The 24,604-nt window shown below is 39.1% G+C and overlaps 1 protein-coding gene across 2 annotated transcripts in view; it reads left to right on the top strand.

The window, feature by feature from the left end:
- The window catches only part of SGCG (sarcoglycan gamma), a 148,633-nt gene that overhangs the window by 80,544 nt on the left and 43,485 nt on the right, over positions 1-24,604 (top strand). For both annotated transcript variants that reach the window (XM_059378288.1, XM_059378289.1), the window contains exon 3: positions 23,976-24,077. In XM_059378288.1, the coding sequence (XP_059234271.1) occupies positions 23,976-24,077 (102 nt within the window). The remainder of the gene's footprint in view (positions 1-23,975; positions 24,078-24,604) is intronic.

Genomic DNA, 24,604 nt, shown 5'->3' on the forward strand with positions numbered 1-24,604 from the left:
AAAGATACAGATGTAGTGAAAAGAGGGGCCATCTGTACCCCAATGTTTATAGCAGCAATGGCCACGGTCGCCAAACTGTGGAAAGAACCAAGATGCCCTTCAACGGATGAATGGATAAGGAAGATGTGGTCCATATACACTATGGAGTATTATGCCTCCATTAATTTTTATTTAGTGTTCAGTGATGTATTAGTTGCATGTAACACCCAGTGTTCATCACATTATGTGCCCTCCTTAATGCCTGTTACCCAGTTACACCATCCCTCCACCCACCTCCCCCTTCCACAACCCTCAGTTCCCCAGAGTCAAGTGTCTCTCATGGTTTTTCTCCCTCTCTGATTTTTTTTCCATTCAGTTTTTTCCTCCCTTCCCCTGTGATCCTCTTGTGCTATTTCTTATATTCCACCTATGAATGAAACCACATGATAATTGTCTTTCTCTTCTTGACTTATTTCATTTAGCATAATGCCCTCTAGTTCCATCTACATCATTATAAATGGTAGGTAACCATCTTTTCTGATGGCTGAGTAATATTCCATTGCATATATGAACCACATCTTCTTTATCCATTCATCTGCTAAAGGACTTCTCAGCTCCTTCCACAGTTTGGCTGTTGTGAACATTGTTGGTATGAACACTGGGGTGCAGGTGCCCCTTTTCACTACATCTGTATATTTGTCGTTGAAGACATGAACAGACACTTCTCCAGAGAAGACATACAAATGGCCAAGAGACACATGAAAAAATGTGGAAGCTTTTAAAGTATGCAGATGACTCTCAGGGAGGGAATGGGAAATGGGCATTTTTACCTAGTCCTACTGCAGTGAGTTCTAGGGGATAGCCATAGTAAATACTCATGCACCCATTAAGAACTGCTTCTTTGTTTCCTATAGTCTCATGAGGCTCTTGGATGAAGCCCACTGGCTTTCAGAGGTAGATGTTTTAGGGAGCCCATCCTTCAGATGGGGGTCTTAAAATTAGGGTGCTAGATGTGGATCCAGACCCTTTGGTCCTCAGAAGACTAGGGATGGCTGTTAAATCAGGTTGGAACTGGAAAAATTAATTTTATATTTTTACTTTTTTTTTAATTTTTTCTTTTTTATAAACACATATTTTTATCCCCAGGCGTACAGGTCTGTGAATCTCCAGGTTTACACACTTCACAGCACTCACCAAAGCACATACCCTCCCCAATGTCCATAACCCCACCCCCTTCTCCCAACCCCCCTCCCCCCAGCAACCCTCAGTTTGTTTTGTGAGATTAACAGTCATTTATGGTTTGTCTCCCTCCCAATCCCAACTTGTTTCATTTATTCTTCTCCTACCCACTTAAGCCCCCATGTTGCATCACCACTTCCTCATATCAGGGAGATCATATGATAGTTGTATTTCTCTGCTTACTTATTTCGCTAAGCATGATATGCTCTAGTTCCATCCATGTTGTCGCAAATGGCGAGATTTCATTTCTTTTGATGGCTGCATAGTATTCCATTGTGTATATATACCACATCTTCTTTATCCATTCATCTATTGATGGACATCTAGGTTCTTTCCATAGTTTGGCTATTGTGGACATTGCTGCTATAAACATTCGGGTGCACATGCCCCTTTGGATCACTACGTTTGTATCTTTAGGGTAAATACCCAGTAGTGCAATTGCTGGGTCATAAGGCAGTTATATTTTCAACATTTTGAGGAACCTTCATGCTGTTTTCCAGAGTGGTTGCACCAGCTTGCATTCCCACCAAGAGTGTAGGAGGGTTTCCCTTTCTCCACATCCTCGCCAGCATCTGTCATTTCCTGACTTGTTGATTTTAGCCATTCTGACTGGTGTGAGGTGGTATCTCATTGTGGTTTTGATTGGTATTTCCCTGATGCCGAGTGATTTGGAGCACTTTTTCATGTGTCTGTGGGCCATCTGGATGTCTTCTTTGCAGAAATGTCTGTTCATGTCCTCTGCCCATTTCTTGATTGGATTATTTGTTCTTTGGGTGTTGAGTTTGCTAAGTTCTTTACAGATTTTGGACACTAGTCCTTTATCTGATATGTCGTTTGCAAATATCTTCTCCCATTCTGTCAGTTGTCTTTTGATTTTGTTAACTGTTTCCTTTGCTGTGAAAAAGCTTTTGATGTTGATGAAATCCCAGTAGTTCATTTTTTCCCTTGCTTCCCTTGCCTTTGGCGTTGTTCCTAGGAAGATGTTTCTGCGGCTGAGGTCGAAGAGGTTGCTGCCTGTGTTCTCAAGGATTTTGATGGATTCCTTACGCACATTGAGGTCCTTCATCCATTTTGAGTCTATTTTCGTGTGTGGTGTAAGGAAATGGTCCAATTTCATTTTTCTGCATGTGTCTGTCCAATTTTCCCAGCACCATTTATTGAAGAGGCTGTCTTTTTTCCATTGGACATTCTTTCCTGCTTTGTTGAGGATTAGTTGACTGTAGAGTTGAGGGTCTATTTCTGGGCTCTCTATTCTGTTCCATTGAACTATGTGTCTGTTTTTGTGCAAGTACCATGCTGTCTTGATGATGAAAGCTTTGTAATAGAGCTTGAAGTCCGGAATTCTGATGCCACCAACTTTGGCTTTCTTTTTCAATATCCCTTTGGCTATTCGAGGTCTTTTCTGGTTCCATATAAATTTTAGAATTATTTGTTCCATTTCTTTGAAAAAGATGGATGGTACTGTGATAGGAATTACATTAAATGTGTAGATTGCTTTAGGTAGCATAGACATTTTCACAATATTTATTCTTCCAATCCAGGAGCATGGAACATTTTTCCATTTCTTTGTGTCTTCCTCAATTTCTTTCATGAGTACTTTATAGTTTTCTGAGTAGAGATTCTGTGCCTCTTTGGTTCGGTTTATTCCTAGGTATCTTATGGTTTTGGGTGCAATTGTAAATGGGATGGACTCCTTAATTTCTCTTTCTTCTGTCTTGTTGTTGGTGTAGAGAAATGCAACTGATTTCTGTGCATTGATTTTATATCCTGACACTTTACTGAATTCCTGTACAAGTTCTAGCAGTTTTGGAGTGGAGCCTTTTGGGTTTTCCACATATAGTATCATATCATCTGCGAAGAGTGATAGTTTGACTTCTTTGCCGATTTGGATGCCTTTAATTTCCTTTTGTTGTCTGATTGCTGAGGCTAGGACTTCTAGAACTATGTTGAATAGCAGTGGTGATAAGGGACATCCCTGCCATGTTCCTGACCTTAGTGGAAAAGCTTTCAGTTTTTCTCCATTGAGAACGATATTTGCTATGGGTTTTTCACAGATGGCTTTGATGATATTGAGGTATGTGCCCTCTATCCCTACACTTTGAAGAGTTTTGATCAGGAAGGGATGCTGTACTTTGTCAAATGCTTTTTCAGCATATATTGAGAGTATCATATGGTTTTTGTTCTTTCTTTTATTGATGTGTTGTATCACGTTGACTGATTTGCAATGTTGAACCAACCTTTCAGCCCTGGAATAAATCCCACTTGGTCGTGGTGAATAATCCTTTTAATGTACTGTTGAATCCTGTTGTCTAGTATTTTGGTGAGATTTTTCGCATATGTGTTCATCAAGGATATTGGTCTATAGCTCTCTTTTTTGATGGGATCCTTGTCTGGTTTTGGGATCAAGGTGATGCTGGCCTCATAAAATGAGTTTGTAAGTTTTCCTTCCATTTCTATTTTTTGGAACAGTTTCAGGAGAATAGGAATTAGTTCTTCTTTAAATGTTTGGTAGAATTCCCCTGGGAAGCTGTCTAGCCCTGGGCTTTTGTTTGTTTGGAGATTTTTAATGACTGTTTCAATCTGCTTACTGGTTATGGGTGTTTCAAGCTTTCTATTTCTTCCTGGTTCAGATTTGGTAGTTTATATGTTTCTAGGAATGCATCCATTTCTTCCAGATTGTCAAATTTGTTGGTGTAGAGTTGCTCATAGTATGTTCTTATAATAGTTTGTATTTCTTTGGTGTTAGTTGTGATCTCTCCTCTTTCATTCATGATTTTATTTATTTGGGTCCTTTCTCTTTTCTTTTTGATAAGTCTGGCCAGGGGTTTATCAATTATATTAATTCATTCAAAGAACCAGGTCCTAGTTTCGTTGATTTGTTCTATTGTTTTTTTGGTTTCTATTTCATTGATTTCTGCTCTGATCTTTATGATTTCTCTACTCCTGCTAGGCTTAGGGTTTCTTTCTTGTTCTTTCTCCAGCTCCTTTAGGTGTAGAGTTAGGTTGTCTACCTGAGACCTTTCTTGTTTCTTGAGAAAGGCTTGTACCACTATATATTTTCCTCTCAGGGCTGCCTTTGTTGTGTCCCACAGATTTTGAACCATTGTATTTTCATTATCATTTGTTTCCATGATTTTTTTCAATTCTTCTTTAATTTCCCAGTTGACCCATTCATTCTTTAGAAGGATGCTGTTTAGTCTCCATGTATTTGGGTTCTTTCCAAACTTCCTCTTGTTGTTGAGTTCTAGCTTCAGAGCATTGTGGTCTGAAAATTTGCAGGGAATATCCCAACCTAGTGATCTATTCTGGAGAATGTTCCGTGTGCACTAGAGAAGAATGTGTATACTGTTGCTTTGGGATGAAATGTTCTGAATATATCTGTGATGTCCATCTGGTCCAGTGTGTCGTTTAAGGCCTTTATTTCCTTGCTGATCTTTTGCTTGGATAATCTGTCCATTTCAGTGAGGGGAGTTTAAAGTCCCCTACTATTATTGTATTATTGTTTATGTGTTTCTTTGATTTTGTTATTAATTGGTTTATATAGTTGGCTGCTCCCATGTTGGGGGCATAGTTATTTCAAATTGTTAGATCTTCTTGTTGGACAGAGCCTTTGAGTATGATATAGTGTCCTTCCTCCTCTCTTATTATAGTCTTTGGCTTAAAATCTAATTGATCTGATATAAGGATTGCCACTCCTGCTTTCTTCTGATGTCCATTAGCATGGTAAATTCTTTTCCACCCCCTCACTTTAAATCTGGAGGTGTCTTCGGGCTTAAAATGAGTTTCTTGGAGGCAACATATAGATGGGTTTTGTTTTTTTATCCATTCTGATACCCTGTGTCTTTTGATTGGGGCATTTAGCCCATTCACATTCAGGGTAACTATTGAGAGAGATGAATTTAGTGCCATTGTATTGCCTGTAAGGTGACTGTTACTGTATATTGTCTCTGTTCCTTACTTATCTACCACTTGTAGGCTCTTTCTTTGCTTAGAGGACCCCTTTCAATATTTCCTGTAGAGCTGGTTTGGTGTTTGCAAATTCTTTCAGTGTTTGTTTGTCCTGGAAGCTTTTAATTTCTCCTTCTATTTTCAATGATAGCCTAGCTGGATATAGTATTCTTGGCTGCATGTTTTTCTCATTTAGTGCTCTGAAAATATCATGCCAACTCTTTCTGACCTTCCAGGTCTCTGTGGATAAGTCAGCTGCCAATCTAATATTTTTACCATTATATGTTACAGACTTCTTTTCCCGGGCTGCTTTCAGGATTTTCTCTTTGTCACTAAGACTTGTAAATTTTACTATTAGGTGACAGGGTGTGGGCCTATTCTTATTGATTTTGAGAGGCATTCCCTGATCCTCCTGAATTTTGATGCTCGTTCCCTTTGCCATATTGGGGAAATTCTCCCCAATAATTCTCTCCAGTATACCTTCTGCTCCCCTCTCTCTTTCTTCTTCTTCTGGAATCCCAATTATTCTAATGTTGTTTCGTCTTATGGTGTCACTTATGTCCCGAATTCTCCCCCTAGTCCAGTAGCTGTTTGTCCCTCTTTTGCTCAGCTTCTTTATTCTCTGTCATTTGGTCTTCTATATCACCAATTCTTTCTTCTGCCTCATTTATCCTAGCAGTGAGAGCCTCCATTTTTGATTGCACCTCATTAATAGCTTTTTTTATTTCAACTTGGTTAGATTTTAGTTCTTTTATTTCTCCAGAAAGGCTTTTATATTTCCCAAGAGGGTTTCTCTAATATCTTCCATGCCTTTTTCGAGCCCAGCTAGAACCTTGAGAATTGTCATTCTGAACTCTAGATCTGACATATTACCAATGTCTGTATTGATTAGGTCCCTAGCCTTCGGTACTGCCTCTTGTTCTTTTTTTGTGGTGAATTTTTCTGCCTTGTCATTTTGTCCAGGTAAGAGTATATGAAGGAGCAAGTAAAATACTAAAAGGGTGGCAACAACCCCAGGGAAATGTGCTTTAACCAAATCAGAAGAGATCCCAAATTGTGAGGGGGGAGAAAGGGGATAAAAGGAGGTTCAAAAAGAAAGATAGAAAAAAAAAAAAAAAGAAAAGAATTAAATAAAAGAAAACGAATAAAGAAAAATATAAAAAAGAAAAATATATATATTAGATAAACTAGTTAAAAACGTTAAAAAAGAAAAGGGTAAAAGTAAAAAAAATATTTAGCATAAGAAGAGAAAAAAATGAAGAAAAAAATTAAATTAACTGCAAGACTAAAAAAATCACAGGGAGAAAGCCATGAGTTCCGTGCTTTGCTTTCTCCTCCTCTGGAATTCTGCTGCTCTCCTTGGTATTGAAACCGCACTCCTTGGTAGGTGAACTTGGTCCTTGCTGGATTTCTTGTTGATCTTCTGGGTGAGGGGCCTGGTGTAGTGATTCTCAAATGTCTTTGCCCCAGGTGGTATCACACCGCCCTTACCAGGGGCCTGGCTGAGGAATACGCTCGGGTTTGCTTTCAGGAGCTTTTGTTCCCTGAGCACTTTCCGTAGAGTTCCGGAGGACGGGAATACAAATGGCGGCCTCCTGGTCTCCGGCCTGGAGGAGCCGAGAGCCTGGGGCCCCACTACTCAGTGCGCCCTCAGAGAACAGCACCGAGTAACTCCCATCTTCCTGACCTCCAGCCGCACTCCGAGCCTACCGAGCCTGCGACTGGTTCAAGGTAACCCTGAGCTGTGATCTTACTTTAAGTTCTGTCTCTGTAGCTGGTTTTCCCGTTCCAGTACCCGCAAGCTCTGCGACACTCAGACACCCCCGATCCTTCTGTGACCCTGTGGGACCTGAGGCCACACTGACCCCGCGTGGGCTTCGCCCCGGTTTAGCCTCTGGAGTGATGTCCCTCGGTGGAACAGACTTTTAAAAGTCCTGATTTTGTGCTCCGTTGCTCCGCCACTTGCCGGGAGACGGCCCCTCCCCCCGGGGTCTATCTTCCCGTCGCTTTGGATTCCCTTCTCCGCCAGTCCTACCTTTCAGAAAGTCGTTGTTTTTCTGTTTCCAGAATTGCTGTTCTCTTCAATCTGCCGATGGATTTGCAGGTGTTTGCAATCTTTAGATAAGCTATCTAGCTGATCTCCTGCTAGCTGATGTAGTCTCCGCCTGCTACTTCTCCGCCATCTTCTATATTTTTACTTTTGATCACTACCAATAATTTTAAGTTGTCCCATGCATTCAGTTTAAAAAGGATAAAATTTTAAAGACTAGTTCAAAAGTAAATATGTGTATTTGTTCTTTATCATTTTAAATAAATTGTCTTGTTATTAAGAGAAAAGTTGAGTTTCAGATGTTCAGAAAAACACTAACATTTTCATTCTTAGTCTTTAGAGTGTTGACATGAGTTTATTGTTTGATGTCTGCTACTTAAAGCTAGGAAGGGGATTTTATTCAAATGACATTTGGACCTAATTTATGTGTAAGTCAGGACTATATGTGTGATGGAGATCAGGACCTAACTTTCTTAAAGTTTTAGTGAGTTTGGTTTTCTGCATGTGACCGCAATAGCAGAGAGCCTAGAATATAATAGATCCTGCTGTTTCTGAGTCAGTCTACACAAATTAAAATCGATTGAACCAGGTAATTTTTCTATTGTGTTTGATTTTGTTATATTCTCATAAACACAAAAATTCCAATATTTTCTTTTTTTATTCCTACACAGTTTAGTTGAAGAGCCACTCTAATAAGGTGAAAGTTTAAGATCCTCCAACCCTATATTGCTCTCTATTTCATATATCTTTTATTACATTATATTTAACTTATCTTCTCTATTGAATTGTGAATACTTCTGGATAGAACTTTTTGTCTCTAATACAGTAGAATCAACAAACATTTGTTATATGCCAGGCATAAAGTTAGGCACTAGTAATACAAAGTTGAGTGGGCAGAGGCTCATAGAATGGGCTTCCATCCCTGAACACAGTATGTGGAATATCTGTAAGGACTAAATCTCATTCATCTTTGCCTCTAGCCCATAGCAAATATTTTTTTAAAGATTTTATTTATTTGTCAGAGCACACAAGTAGGGGGAGCAGCAGGCAGAGGAAGAAGGCTGCTCCTCGCCAAGCAAGGAGCCCAATGCAGGACCTAATCCCAGGACCCTAGGATCATTACCTGAGCCAAAGGCATATACTTAAACAACTGAGCCACTGAGGAGGCATCCCTAGCCCAGAGAAAGTCACCAGATGGTCAGATATACAACAAACATGGCAGTTATCTGTCAACCCCAAATTCCAGCCAGTGGCAAATGTTCCTAGTTAACAATTGCACTTTTCCCCTCTCAACCACACTTATACCTAAGGAAAATCTCACACAACACTCAAGGATCTCAATATTCTAAAAATTCCAGTGTCAGGGCCATATACCACAGCAAGTTAAGCACAGCTTCTAGGGTTAGGGACTAGGCATCAGTAGTTCTTACAACCCCCCCAGTTGATTTCAATATGCAGCCAAGACTCAGAGTCATTGTTCAACCCTTGCCATTCACTGTGATATTTGGAGCAGTAGCAACAGCATCCCCAAGGAGCTGGTTACAAATGTACACTCTCAGGTCCCACCCCAGACCCACTGGCTAGTAGTTGTATTTTATCAAGTCCTGAGGTGACCTAAATATACATTAAATCTTGACAAGAACAACAGAAGCTTCTACCACTTTATTTTTAATTGGTAAGTGTGGTAGGCTAAATAATGGCCTCAAGATGTCTACATTTTAATGCCCTAAATGTCAATGTCAGAGAGGAAGTATTCTGTGTGAAGTATAGGAACCTCACAGGAAGGAAAGACATTACAGGGAGATCTGAGTTCTTCCTTACACAGGAAGAAAAAAACTGAGTGTTTCCTTATTACACCCAGCTAGCTTTTAGAAGGTATTGAGTGGGGGCAGTGCTGACCAAATAAGGAAGACAGAAGATAATCTATTTCATACAAGAAGGGAAAATTATCAAGGCTAGTTATTTGAAACAAAATTAATGTGGTAAAATCAAAAGGATATTAGGTTAATTAAACATTAAGAAATGAAAGAAAAAAGAAGCTTGCAGAACTATCAAATATTTTACAATCTTTTGACCTCCACAATGAAGAAAGTCAACACAATAGGAAATTGACCAAATGAATTTAAGTTCTACAGAAAGTTGATTAAATCATATTCTACTTTGGTTGTTCTCAACTGTAAATGCTAAGTCTGCAAGTAAGAAAGTGATGATTAAGGGCCAGAGCAACATTTGACCTGTTAACTCCAGCTTTGGGAAGATGAAAGGAGTAATTTGGAAGTGGTTTGGAAATTCTTCCTCGTTTCTTTGAGGGGATGAATTTGAGTCATGACATCATCCTGCTCATTCTACCTACTACCATTACGTGGGAGGCACTTTGAACTACAGAGCTCATCCTCCTGGAATTCTGTGTAAACTACCTAAGGATTTAATCAAGGCATCATCCTGCTGGTACTGCTCTTCCTTCCCCTTACTATTGCGCAGAAGTGTTGAGCCCACTTGGAGTGAGTGTTGCGAGCAGAACAGAGTCAAAATCTGGCAGTTGGTTAATTTTTGCTGAAAGAATGAATGCGTGAGGGTACAGTCACATTAGAATTGACAGCAGAGGATACACCAAAGGAAGGAAAGCCAGCGTTGAAATGTCATAGAAACATTAAGCTGATAGTGTGGTATAATGTAGGATCTAAATGATAACTGAGTTTTATTGGCTGAACTTCTGATTTTTTTTTTTCTGGAAACAGACCATTTATCAGTTCAACAACCATGTAATAAGCACTTTCATGCATCAGATATTAAATCAAGAGGTGAGAGTAGATGTGGTTAATCCCTGCTTGCAAGAAGTATTCCAGGTATCTATTACATCTATTAATATCACTCTAGAAATGAATGGCTTAAAACAAAATCTATTTTATCATAACTTTTGATTTTGTAGCTTAAAAAATGGGGCTCAGGTAGGTAGTTCTGTTCCCCATGATGTCAGTTGAGGTCACTCATATAATTAGTAGGCATTAGGGCTGGTTTGGAGGGTTTGAGATGACTTCTTTCATATATCTGGTGCCAGTGCAGGCAGGGATGGCTGGAAAGTTGGGCTCAGCTGGTATTGACAACTGGAGAGTCCAGCATGTAATCTCAGAGTACCTGGACTTCTTACACGGTAGTACTCAGGTCTTCTAAATTAGTCCAAGGGGCCTGATAAGAAGCCTCAAGCCTTCTTTTGATGTCATTTCTGATGTTAGCCTAGGTTCATGGGGAAGAGGGTTATACTCTACCTCTGAAGGAAGAGTAACCAATACTTTTGTAGAAACAAGCCAGCTCATATATGTGCTAATATAGACCTATGCCCAGGGTACTATGTACAGGGTCTTGAGTCTTGAAGGATTAATAAGATTTAGCTGTATAAGTTAAAATAAGAAAATTTTTAGTCAACAACATGAGCAAACCCACGGAAGCATGAAAGAACATGCTTCAGTTGGTATGATACAGTGGAGAAAAAGTGAGGGAGCCACAGTGCCATCAACAAGAGTCAAGAGAGAACCCAGGAATCCAGAGCAAGTCTGCTCCATCTTGCAAGGGTCAGGAATGGACCCATGCATAGAGCCTATGGCCATGCTGCTGCAGACCTTTCCCTCATATGTAAGTCAATAGGGAGCATCAGGCACCTGTCTTCTTACTGCCCACTTGCTGTTACAGATCTACTTCCACCATCCACCTCAAGTCCACTGCAGTCAACGCCCATTTTCCTTTCATTGTGATTGATGTTGTTCACCATAAGAAACCCTCACCTCCTCGTTGCTCATCTCCTGCAGTCAGATACTCTGAGGCTCTGGTCATGCACTGTCCTCTTCCTACCCCCATTCTCCAATGCCAGAAACTCTCTGTTCCACCCTCTGGAATTCAAGACTTTCATTAGCACAGCAAATTTTTTACTTGGCCTGCCACTTGATTAAAGGGCCAGGCTTCTTCATTGTAAAATTGTCATTTTCCCATTTACAGTTATAATTAATTTGTAAGGAGATAGTTTCAAACTATGTAAAGATCCTGTTTTCATCAGCCCTTCCATGCATTCATTCATTTTTGCATGCATGTATGGACTCGTGATTTCTAATTCTATCTAGTGGGCTCTCATTATCCATTACCGTCATTTCTTTTGATCTTCATGTTGAATCTGATTTGGCTTCTGGGAGGCCTTTTTAGCGGGCTTTTCTGTCTTTTAACCTATCCTCATTATTCTTTGAGCACTTCCTTATCTTCTGGCACAAGGTGTTCCATGCCTATCATGTTCTTTCCTTACTCTGGCCCTGAAATTAGTGGTCTCTCCAAGGACCTCTTGCTCCTTTTAGTGGGGAATGGTATTTGGAAACTAAGATTGAAGTGTCAGACATGCTCATTGCTATTGATGTGCTGTTACTCCCAGACTCAGAGGATATAACACACACACACATACACACACCCCTTTGTATGAACATTTATTTCTCTACCTACCCAGGTACACATCGAACACCATGGGTTCATACAAATTTTAAATTCAGTCCAACATTATAGGGTTTAACCTGATTTTCTCTCTCTCTCTCTCTCTCTCACTGTGTGTGTGTGTGTGTGTGTGTGTGTGTGCTTGTGCGCTTGTGCTCCATTCCTTGGTATGAGGAACTTGGCTCCCATTACTCTTTCATCTACTTATTCAGTCAATCCCCTTCATGTTTCCACTCTCATACCTCTGCCACCACCCCCTCTCCTACCCAGATGCCTCCCCTTCCACTTGAGCTTGACACCTTTCCTTGGGGGCTTCAATGCTGAGGGGTACTATTCACCCTTCTGGGACGTGACATCCAAAACTGGGTCACACATCTTCATAGATGCCCTCTTCACACAGCTGGGACATTTTATTTAATAAGAACACTTGGCCTTAATGGAATCTTAAATCTTTTGTCTTCTTAAAACCACAATATTCTTATAGGGCTTTGCTATGGCCTCAAGAGGCCATTTTACTGAGAAAATGATTGTCAGATCACGGGAGAGTGTACTGAATAACCAGTATAAATTTTCTTAGAGAAAAAGTAGTAGAAATCCTTCAAAATATTTCAGTAATTTTACTGTGAACATTAAACTCCACTGCTAGTAGACATTTTCAAGTTGTGTTTTTAAAAAGATCATCTATAATCTGCTTACAAGAGACATAAAAAAAATTAGGGAGTTTGAAAATAAAAGAAGGAAAAAACATAAACCAGAACAATACTTACTAAATGGAAGTTAGTATGAAATAAAAACAATATCATCTGTAATGGCATCAAGAGACATGAAGTATTTATGTAAAAATCTAGCAAAATATGGGTAAGATTTGTATGCTGAGAACTTCAAAACACAGATAAAAGAAATATTTAAAATTAAATAAATAGGGAAATAGTGTTTATGCTTTGGAAGAATTTGATATTGTTAAGATGTCAGTTCTTCCCCAAATTGATACTTCTGTTCAATATGTTGCTAATCAAAATCCCAGAAGAAATTTTTGTAGAATAGATATGGTGATTCTAAAACTAGAAGAAAACATAGAAAATGGGTCCTTGGTTTAGGTAAAGCTGTCATATAAAACATCAAAATCATGACCATAAAAGACAAAATTGATAAACTTCTTGAAAATGAAAAAACTTTGTTTTTCAAAAGACACAGTTAAAGAAATAAAAAACCTCAAACTGAATGAAAATACTTGCAAATTATATATCAACAAATATTTTGTATTCAGAATATATAAAGAGCCCTAAACCATCAATAATAATAAAACAAACAGTGAAGAAAAAAAAATTAAACAGGAATTTTACCAAAGAAGAAATGTGGTTAAAAAAAGCACATTGAAAAATGCTTGACACCAACAAAACCAAAAGACAACAGACAGAATGGGAGAAGACATTCACAAATGACATCAGATAAAGGGCTAGTATCCAAAATCTATAAAAAACTTATCAAACTCAACACCCAAAGAACAAATAATCCAATCAAGAAATGAGCAGAAGACATAAACAGATATTTCTGCAAAGAAGACATCCAGGTGGCCAACAGACACATGAAAAAGTGCTCAGCATCACCTGGCATCAGGGAAATACAAATCAAAACCACAATAAGATACCACTTCACACCAGTCAGAATGTCTAAACTTAACAAGTCATTCAAGAAATGACAGATGTTGGTGAGGATGCAGAGAAAGGGGAACCCTCCTACACTGTTGGTGAGAATGCAAGCTGTTGCAGCCACTCTGGAAAACACTATGGAAGTTCCTTAAAAAGTTGAAAATAGAGTTACCCTATGCACAGCAATCACACTACTGTGTATTTACCCTAAAGATACAAATATAGTAATCTGAAAGGGCATGTGCACCAGAATGTTTATAGCAGCAATGTCCACAATAGCCAAACTATGGACAGAATCTAGATGTCCATCAACAGACGAATGCATAAAGAAGATGTGGTATACATATACAATGGAATATTATGCAGCCATCAAAAGAAACAAAGTCTTGCCATTTGCAATGACATGGATGGAACTAGAGGGTATTATGTTGAGCTAAATAAGTCAATCAAAGAAGACAATTATCATATGATCTCTCTTATATGAGGAATTTGAGGTGGCTGGGGAGTTTGTGGGGGATAGGGAAGGAAAAAATGAAACAAGATGGGATCAGGAAGGAAACAAACCTTAAAAGACTCTTAATGTCATGAAAAAAACTGAGGGTTTCTGGGGGGGAGGGTAGTAATAGGATGGTGGGGAGGGTAGGAATGGAGTGGTTGGGTTATGGATATTGGGGAGGGTATGTACTATAATAAGTGCTGTGAAATGTGTAAACCTGATGATTCACAGACCTGTACCCCAGGGGCAAATAATACATTATATGTTAACAACAACAACAAAAAAAATGCTTGACATCATTAGTCATTAGGAAAATACAAATTAAAATCATGATACGATACTATCATATACCTACTAGAATGGGGGAAAATACTGACAATACTAAGTATCGACAAGAATACGGTACAACCAGAACACTCATATATTGTTTATGGAAATGCAAAATGGTAAAACCACCTTTGAAAAGAGTTTGGCAGTTATTTCTTAAAAGGTTAACCATAAACCTACCATACAACCCAGCAATCCCATTGCTAGGCATTTGTTCAACAGAAATGATAATTATGTTCACAGAGAAGCCTTTTTTTTATAATCATCAAAACAACCTAAATATCCTTCAACTGATAGATGCATAAAAAAATTATGATACATTCATCCAGAGGAATACTACTCATCTCTAAAATAAAACAAACTGCTGATATGCACAAGAGCATGGCTGAATGTCAAATGCATTATTCTATTGAAAGAAGGCAGTCTGAAAAGCCTGCATACTGTATGATTCCATTTATATGACATTCTGCAAAAGGCAAAAACTACTGAAACAGAAAGCAGCGTTTGCCAAGGAATGGGAGTGTGGGAGTGGGGAGTGATTTCAGGGAGGCAGGTTTTATGGTCTCTAGAACTCTTCTATAACTTCACTCAGAAGAGTGCTGGTGTTTTGTGCTTTGTGAAAACTTGTTCCCTAAAAAAAGTAAATTTTATTATTTGTGAATTATATCTCAACATTCCTGACTAAAAACCAAAAAAAAAAAACCAAAAACAAAAACAAACAAAAAAATCTAGACAAACAGGTATGTTCTTTTGTTTTCAGGCACTGAGGAGTAATTGGTTATTTGCAGAGGTTTGTAATTCATTTTATTAAAACCATAGAATATTACAGGTGAAAAGAGGCTTGGGTCACTTTATGTCAATTTCCTTATTTTTCAAGTAAGGAGACAGAGGAATAGCCAGAGGAGGAGATGACACATGACAAGGAACAATGAACTTTTGCAATCTGATTATGTAAATTAGCTACTTCAGAGGCTGGAATTATCATTACTTTTTTATTGGTGTCCCCCCCCCCCCGACCAGATAGAGCTAAATACAGTCCAGAAAAACTCCTGCATGTGTTTCACTGAACCCAGAAATTCAGCAGCAGATTTTCAGATTTGATTTTATAATCTTGAGACTTCACTTTGGTTAACTCTAGGACAAAAAATTACTAATGGAATTGTTTGCTAAAAATTGGTTTATCATCCATAAATGATGGAGTTCATAATATTGCTAATGTTAGCTTAATTTCATAAACTATGACTTATAATTGCATGGTTAGATTTTGTGAGATAATGTAGAACATTAGCTGTCAACCTTTTTAGATTTAGCCCTTTCTTTAAACCAAGCTACACACTGAATCATAGGTGTCAGAGAGACTCAGGAGAGTTTCCCTGACTATGGTAGTGATTGACCCAAGCCCAGAGCACTGAGGGACTTCCATTAAGCACAATGCACAACTTCATTGCTCCCACACCTGAGTTTGGGAAGAAGACCATGTTGGTGGTTCACAGACAAAAAACCAGGCAGAGTAATTCCAAATTAAATCTGGTTCTTATTAGGGGGGCTTATCAATTGGTGGAATTCTTCAAAAGAGAAGTCTATGACATCAGTTCAGAGTAACATCTCTCTGTCCTGAAAATCACCTATCACTGCATAAAGTTGTCCTTAATGTTTTTGTTTCATTTTCCCAGTCGTTCTGCTCTCCCTTTCTTAAATCTACCTCTATCCTGGGGGAAGAGAAGAAGGATCGGAATTCAATTTGTTATATTTAGGTGCTCCAAAGACATTCAAAAGGGAAGCAGAGATAGATGATCTTGTATATGGGTGGAGCTCAGAAGAGAGAATGTAAACTGTAAATTTAAAAAAGATGAGAATTTCCACACTGAGATGGTAATGGAAGCTGCCATCACGGCCAGAGAGGGATCACAGGAAAGTGCCTGACTGAGCTTGAGATGGCCAGAGGAGGGTAGAGGAGGATGAATGTGTATAGAAGGCAAGGAGAAAAGCTAGGAGAGCATGGTATCCTGGAAACCAAGTGAGGATAGTGTTTTAATATGTCTGCAAGATTTAACAGCATCATGGTCACTGATAATCTCCAGAAGTAAGCCTTCTATCCTTCTCTCCAGTCATTCTCCATGACTGGAAACTTTGTGAGGACAGATGTCTTGAATAGAGCTCTATATCCTCCCATATTGCTTTTCACTTAAGGGCTGACCAATAAAAAATTGCTATATCGTAAACTTGCTAGAGACACTTGAAGACTTTAAGGTACTGTAGGGGTGGGGTGTTGGAACTGTTCTGTACCTTATGGACTGTTGTTAAAACCCAGAGAACTGGATGCCAAAAAACAGTCTGTTTATGACATCTTAACTTTTGAAAGTGTTTGTAAATAGTCATGGCAAACACCTTTTTCTGACATCATGGGGGGCTCTTGGGCTTTTATGATAATAGGACTCTAAGTCTTACATGTATTTGCTAAATAGACCTTTCTTTTTCTTTTCTTTTCTTTTTTTAAATTTCTTTTCAGCATAACAGAGTTCATTGTTTATGCACCACACCCAGAGCTCCATGCAATACGTGCCCTCCATAATACCCACCACCCCCAACCTCCCACTCCTTGCCCCTTCAAAACCCTCAGATTGTTTCTCAGAGTCCATAGTCTCTCATGGTTCATCTCCCCTTCCAATTTCCCTCAACTCCCTTCTCCTCTCCATCTCCCTATGTCCTCCATGTTATTTGTTATGCTCCACAAATAAGTGAAACCATATGATAATTGACTCTCTCTGCTTGGCTTGTTTTACTCCGCATAATCTCTTAAAGCCCCATTCATGTTGATACAAAAGTTGGGTATTCATCCTTTCTGATGGAGGCATAATACTCCATAGTGTACATGGACCACATCTTCCTTATCCATTCGTCCGTTGAAGGGCATCTTGGTTCTTTCCAGTTTGGCAACCGTGGCCATTGCCGCTGTGAACATTGGGTACAGATGGCCCTTCTTTTCACTACGTCTGCATTTTGGGGGTAAATACCCAGAAGTGCAATTGCAGGTCATAGGGAAGCTCTATTTTTAATTTCTTAAGGAATCTCTGCACTGCTCTCCAAAGTGGCTGCACCAACTTGCATTCCCACCAACAGTGTAAGAGGGTTGCCCTTTCTCCACATTCTCTCCAAAACATGTTGTTTACTGTCTTCCTAATTTTGGCCATTCTAACTGGTGTAAGGTGGTATCTCAATATGGTTTGATTTGAATCTCCCTGATGGCTAGTGATGATGAACACTTTTTCATATGTCTGATAGCCATTTGTATGTCTTCATTGGAGAAGTGTCTGTTCATGTCTTCTGCCGCTTTTTCGACATGATTATCTGTTTTGTGTGTGTTGAGTTTGACAAGTGTTTTATAGATCCTGGATATCAGTCTTTTGTCTGTAGTGTCATTTGCAAATATCTTCTCCCATTCTGTGGGTTGCCTCTTTGTATTCTTGATTGTTTCCTTTGCTGTTCAGAAGCTTTTGATCTTGAAGTCCCAAAAGTTCATTTTCACTTTTGTTTCCTTTGCCTTTGGAGACATATCTTGAAAGAAGCCGCTGTGACTGATATCGAAGAGGTTACTGCCTATGTTCTCCTCTATGATTCTGATGGATTCCTGCCTTACGTTGAGGTCTTTTATCCATTTCGAGTTTATCTTTGTGTACGGTGTAAGAGAATGGTTGAGTTTCATTCTTCTACACATAGCTGTCCAATTTTCCCAGCACGATTTATTGAAGAGACTGTCTTTTTTCCACTGTATATTTTTTCCTGCTTTGTCAAAGATTATTTGAACATTGAGTTGAGGATCCATATCTGGGCTCTCTACTCTATTCCACTGGTCTCTGTGTCTGTTTTTATGCCAGTACCATTCTGTCTTGGTGATCACAGCTTTGTAATAAAGCTTGAAATCAGGTAACGTGATACCCCCAGTTTTGTTTTTCTTTTTCAACATTTCCTTAGCAATTCAGGGTCTCTTCTGATTCCATACAAATTTTAGGAATAATTTTTCCAGCTTTTTGAAAAATACCGGTGGAACTTTGATCAGAATGGCATTAAAAGTATAGATTTCTCTAGGCAGTACAGACATTTTAACAATGCTTATTCTTCTGATCCAAAAACATGGAATGGTCTTCCATCTTTTTGTGTCTTCTTCAATGTCTTTCATGAGTGTTCTGGAGTTCCTCGAGTACAGATCCTTTACCTCTTTGGTTAGGTTTATTCCCAGGTATCTTATGGTTCTTGGTGCTATAGTAAATGGAATCTATTCTCTAATTTCCCTTTCTGTATTTTCATTGTTAGTGTACAAGAAAGCCACTGATTTCCATACATTGACTTTGTATCCTGCCACCTTACTGAATTGCTGTATGAGTTCTAGTAGTTTGGAGGAGGAGTCTTTTGGGTTTTCCATATAAAGTATCATGTCATCTGCGAAGAGAGAGTGTTTGGCTTCTTCATTGCCAATTTGGATACCTTTTATTTCTCTTTGCTGTCTGATTGCTGTTGCTAGGACTTCTAATACTATGTTGAACAAGAGTAGTGAGAGTGGGCATCCTTGTCATGTTCCTGATCTCAACGGGAAGGCTTAGAGCTTTTTCCCATTGAGGATGATATTTGCTGTGGGTCTCTCATAGATAGATTTTATGAAGCTCAGGAATGTTCCCTCTATCCCTATACTTTGAAGCGTTTTAATCAGGAACGGATGCTGGATTTTGTCAAATGCTTTTTCTGCATCAATTGAGAGGACCATGTGGTTCTTCTCTCTTCTCTTATTGATTTGTTCTATCACATTGATTGATTTGAGAATGTTGAACCATCCTTGTAACCCAGGGATGAGTCCCATCTGGTCATGGTGGATAATCTTTTTAATGTGCTGTTGGATCCTTGGCTAGGATCTTGTTGAGAATCTTAGCATTCATATTTATTAGTGATATTGGTCTGAAATTCTCCTCTTTGGTGTGGTCTTTGCCTGGTTTGGGAATCAGGGTAATGCTGGCTTCATAAAAAGAGTCTGGAAGTTTTCCTTCTGCTTTAATTTTTGGAAACAGCTTCAGGAGAATAGGTGTTATTTCTTCTTTGAAAGTTTGGTAGAATTCCCCAGGGAATCCATCAGGTCCTGAGCTCTTGTTTTGGGGGAGGTTTTTGATCACTGCTTCAATCTCGTTACTAGATATCAGTCTATTCATGTTTTCAATTTTTTCCTGGTTCAATTTTGGGAGTTTATAGTTTTCCAGGAATGCATCCATTTAATCTAGGTTGCTTAACTTATTGGCATATGACTTTTGATAATAACTTCTGATGATTCTTTCTACTTCCTTGGTGTTAGTTGTGATCTCTCCCTTTTCATTAATAATTTTATTAATTTGAGCTTTCTCTCTTTTCTTTTGGATTAGTGTGGCCAATGGTTTATCAATCTTATTGATTCTTTCAAAAAACCAGCTTCTAATTTCATTGATACGTTCTACTGTATCTCTAGTTTCTATCTCATTGATCTCTGCTCTAATCTTGATTATTTCCTTTCTTGTGTGTGGAGTTGGCTTAATTTGTTGTTGATTCTCCAGTTCTTTAAGGTGTAGAGACAGCTGGTGTATTCTGGATTTTCCTATTTTTTTGAGGGGAGGCTTAGATGGCTATGTATTTCCCCCTTAGGACTGCCTTTGCTGAATCCCATAGATTTTGGGCCAAAGTGTCTTCATTCTCATTGGTTTCCATGAATTGTTTCAGTTCTTCTTTGATCTCCTGGTTGATCCAAGCATTCTTAAGCAAGGTGGTCTTTAGCTTCCAGGTGTCTGAGTTCTTTCCGAACTTTTCCTTGTGATTGAGCTCATTTCAAAGCATTGTGATCTGAGAATATGCAGGGAATAATCTCAGTCTTTTGGTATCGGTTGAGCCCTGATTTGCGACCCAGTATGTGCTCTATTCTGGAGAAGGTTCCATGTGCACTTGAGAAGAATGAGTATTCTATTGTGTTAGGATGGAATGTTCTGTATATATCTCTATATATGAGGACCATCTGGTCCAATGTGTCATTCAATGCTCTTGTTTCTTTATTGATTTTCTGCTTGGATGATCTATTACTGAGAGAGGCATGTTAAGATCTCCTACTATTAATGTATTCATATTAGTATGACTCTTTATCTTGATTAACAGTTTTCTTATGTAATTGGCTGCTCCCATATTGGGGGCATAGATATTTACAATTGTTAGATCATCTTGGTGGATAGTCCCTTTAAGAATTATGTAGTGTCCTTCTGTATCTCTGAGTAGTCATTAATTTAAAATCTACTTCATCTGATACGAGAATCACTACACAGGTATTCTTTTGAGTCCCATTGGCATGAAAGATGCTTCTCCATCCCTTCACTTTCAGTCTGGGTGTATCCTTAGCTTCGAAATGGGTCTCTTTTAGACAACATATGGATGGATCCTGTCGTTTTATCCAGTCTGCAACCCTGTGTCATTTTATGGGTGCATTTAGGCCATTCACATTGAGAGTGATTATTGATAGATACGTCTTTATTGACATCATGTTATCTTTGAAGTCTTTCTTTCTGTACATTGTCTCCATATATTTCTGTTCATTGATATTCTTAGAATTTTTCCTCTTTTATAGAAGCCTTCTTAATATTTCCTGCACTGTCAGCTTGGTGGTCACATACTCTTTTAAGCCTTGCCGGTCTTGGAAACTCTTTATCTCTCCATCCATTTTGAATGTCAGTCTTGCTGGATAAAGTATTCTTGGCTGCATGTTCTTCTCATTTAGTGCCCTGAATATATCTTGCCAGCCCTTTCTGGCTTGCTGGGTTTCTGTGGACAGGTCTGACGTTATTCTAATGGACTTTCCTCTGTACATAAGGAGCTTCTATGTCCTAGCTGCTTTCAAAAGATCCTGTCTACAATTATGATTCCTCATTCTTACTCTCAGGTTCTTGAGGACTTTCTAGATTCTATAATCTTGGGGGGAGACCATTCTGCCTCTAATACATGAATGCTGGTTCCATTCGCAAGATTGCGAAAATTTTCATGGAGAATCTATATCTTCTAGTCTTCTATATCTTCTAGTCTATATCTTCTAGTCTTCTACTATTTCTTCTAGTCTTTCTTTCTTTCTCTTCCCCCTCAGGGATTCCAATAATTCTGACGTTGGAACGTTTCATGGCGTCATTTATTTCCCTGATTCTGTTTTGGTGGCTTCTAAGCTGTTTGTTCCAGGCTTCCTCCTGATCCTTTCTCTCTATCTGTTTGTCCTCCAGATCACTAATTCTATGTTCTATCTCAGTTACCCTACCTTTTAGAGAATTTAGATTAGATTGGAACTCATTGAGAACATTGTGAACATCATCCCTGGTGGCTTTCAGTTCTGCCCTAATCAATTCCATTTTGTCATCCATGGCTTTCTCCAACTTAGCTATTGCCTGGATAATTGTTAGGCTGAATTCCCTTTCCAACGTATTGTCTTTGTCAATAGCCATTAGCTCTGTTGCAGAAGGCCCAGCCTCTGAATTTTTCTTCTGTTGGGCATTCCTCCTCCTAGTTATTTTGGTGAGAGATGGCAGAATGGATGTAGCTGGATGTATCAACTGTGCTGCAGGCAAGGTGCACCCTGGAACCCTTCTAAGCAATCAAGAGTCCCCACACAAATGAAAGAAAAAAGAAAGAGAGAGATAGACAGGGAAAAAAAGAAAGTTAAAAGAGAGGGCCCAACCCAAATGGGCCCCAAGGTAAGATTTATGAAGTATACAAACAAAAACAGACAAACAAAAAGACTGATAAAAGTAGATGACAAGAGAATATATATATATATATGTATATATATATACATATATATATAAAACAAAAAAAGAACCTTGTCAAAAAGAACCCCAAGTATAAGATTTATATACTACCAGGACAAACACAAATACAGAGAAACACTGGTGGAAGAAAAAGATGGGAGAGTGGTTGTAAATTCTCAGTGTGGGTGAGGAAGGTTATTTTGATTCTTCCTGGATGTATCTTAATATCTTTGTTAAAGGACTCAACTTTCTAAGATAAAGGGGGATTAAAAGTTGGTTGAAGTTTAACTCTATATGAATATTAAAAAATAAAAAGAAAAAAAGAATAAACTAAACTAAAATAAAATTTAAAAAAAATTAAAAATGGAAAAGAAAAGAAAAACATGGGTATATGTATCAAAAAGTTCAGGTTAAAAAGTTATTATGCAATTTGATGTACTGGACATCTCACTGTGATGGTAAATAGGTTAAAAAAATTATCTATAAAAAAAAATGAACCAGAATAGTGGGAACGAATTAAAAATAAAAGTTGTATCCATGAAGTAGTGGTGGTTCTTCTCTTGTCACCGCCCCCCCACCCCCCACCCCCCGTTGGCTTTCTGTGGGAGGGGCCTGCCATATGGGTTTTCAGGCAGTGTTCCCTGAGTTAAGTCCTCTCGCCTCCATCAAGGGGGTGGGCTCTGAGGAAACCCGGTTTTTCAGGCTTTTGTTCTCTGGAGGTTTTTATGTTTGTTCGTTTGTTTTCTCTCACCTTGGTGGCTCTTGATGGTTTTTGGAGGTTTAGAGGAAAAGAAACTGCACCCAGACCTCCCTCTCAGAGAGAAGCCTCAGTCTTTCCCCCTCTGAGTGCTGCAAAGCACATAAATTCCCCCTTGGCCGCTGGCAGAGCACGTTCCCCATCGCGGTCCCTGGGAACGCAGGGACTCCTGCTTGTACCCAAAACCACAACAGTGGCAGCTGTCTGGAGAGCTCCAGACCACCAGAGAGGTCCCAAGCAACCATGGAACACTGAGATTTTCTCGCTGGCCCAGGCTAGGAGTGCTCAGACTTTCTGGGTCCGAGAGCTCTGGGCTGGTGCCTGCACACACCTCTCTCAGGGGAGGGTGTGGGGCGCAACTCAGACTCTGGTCGCATGGCCTATGTGCATGGAAAGTGCAAAAGGCTGTGGTTCTGCCGGCTGGAGCCTACAGGTACCTCTCTCAGTGGGAGGTGTGAGGCACGACTCAGATTTTGATAGCACGGCTCGGCTCGGCGCAGCGTGTGGGGAGTGCAAAAGGCTGTGGTTCTGCTGGCTGGTGAGGCTCCCAGCCCCTCATGGGAGCCGCCACCCAGGTCCTCTAAGGTGTGCTCACAGTTCAGGGACCAAGATCTGGTTTCTTCGCAGCACTCTGTCTGGCTCAGCACCATGGGTGGCTGTCCTGGGTCTGGGGACTTAAGCCCCTGTCCCTAACTGTCCCAATTCCCACAATTTCCCCCCACAATCCTTTGCTCTTTTTGAGTGCTTTCAACCAGACTCCAAGTTAATGCTGGTCCCCAGTCTCAGGGCACTCTCATATTGGGGTATTACTTTCCAATGGATCGCTTCTGGTGGCTCCCTCCCCCTTTTGTTTATCTTCTAATATCAGTCCGATGTTTCCACTCTGCTTTGCCTGCCCACTGGCGTCTTCCGCCAGTGGCAGAAGACGCCAGTGTATCTTCGTAGAGATCCAGATGTGTATAATTCTAATCTCAGGCTGATTTCATGGGTGATCAGAGTTCTTTGGCAGGCTGATTACTTTAGGGTACAGGTTGAAACAGTGCCTCCTCCTAGTTCCCCTGTCATCTTGTCTCTCCACTAAGTAGCCTTTTGTATTACACAAGAGTTAATGCAATACTGACAATTGAATAAAACCTGAAGTTTGAAATTGAATATTTAGGAGAAATACAGAAAAGTACCAAAAGAAAACTTCTGAAAATGTATCCATGTTCTTAGCTAATCCTAAAGAAAGGAAAAAGAAAGCAATAACAAAATCTCTATTGTCTTATCTTCTTACCAGACAGGAATGGGTCACTTGCGTGTTACAAAAGATGGTCTTCGCCTAGAAGGAGAATCAGAATTTTTATTCCCATTGAATGCCAAGGAAATACACTCCAGAGTGGTAAGAAAATGATGAAACATTTAAATATTTTGTGTATTATGAAAAATAAATAATCGAGTGCAGAAATTCAGCATATTTCAGAAGAGGTTCTTAGGATATATACATGTACACACATTGATGTTACACTCTACAAAAAGCTTGACTAGAAGTTGTAAAACATATTTCTGAAACTACATTCTAAAAAGACTCCATTTTCATGTGCTTCAGATCTGAATTTGGTGGCCTCAGTAAGTTAGACCATAATAAAAAAGGCTTGATAATTAAAAGCTTTATTGAAAATAATCTAAACTTATTTTAGTGCAGGTAATTTAAATACTCTTTTTCAAGGCATTTAAAATTATTTGAGAAGCTTGGAAAGAAATTAGTTTCATAGTAGTATGTTCTATACTAATTATGCTAATTACAGATTATAGTCCTGTAGGATTCTCTGTAAGTAGGTTAAACATTCCCATCAAATAATTGTGTGACTTTATAAATATATCTGCTTTAATATTATCTTCATTTACCTCCATGGAATTTATAACAAG

Source organism: Mustela nigripes, chromosome 15 (genome assembly GCF_022355385.1).
Source record: "Mustela nigripes isolate SB6536 chromosome 15, MUSNIG.SB6536, whole genome shotgun sequence".
NCBI lineage: Eukaryota > Metazoa > Chordata > Mammalia > Carnivora > Mustelidae > Mustela > Mustela nigripes.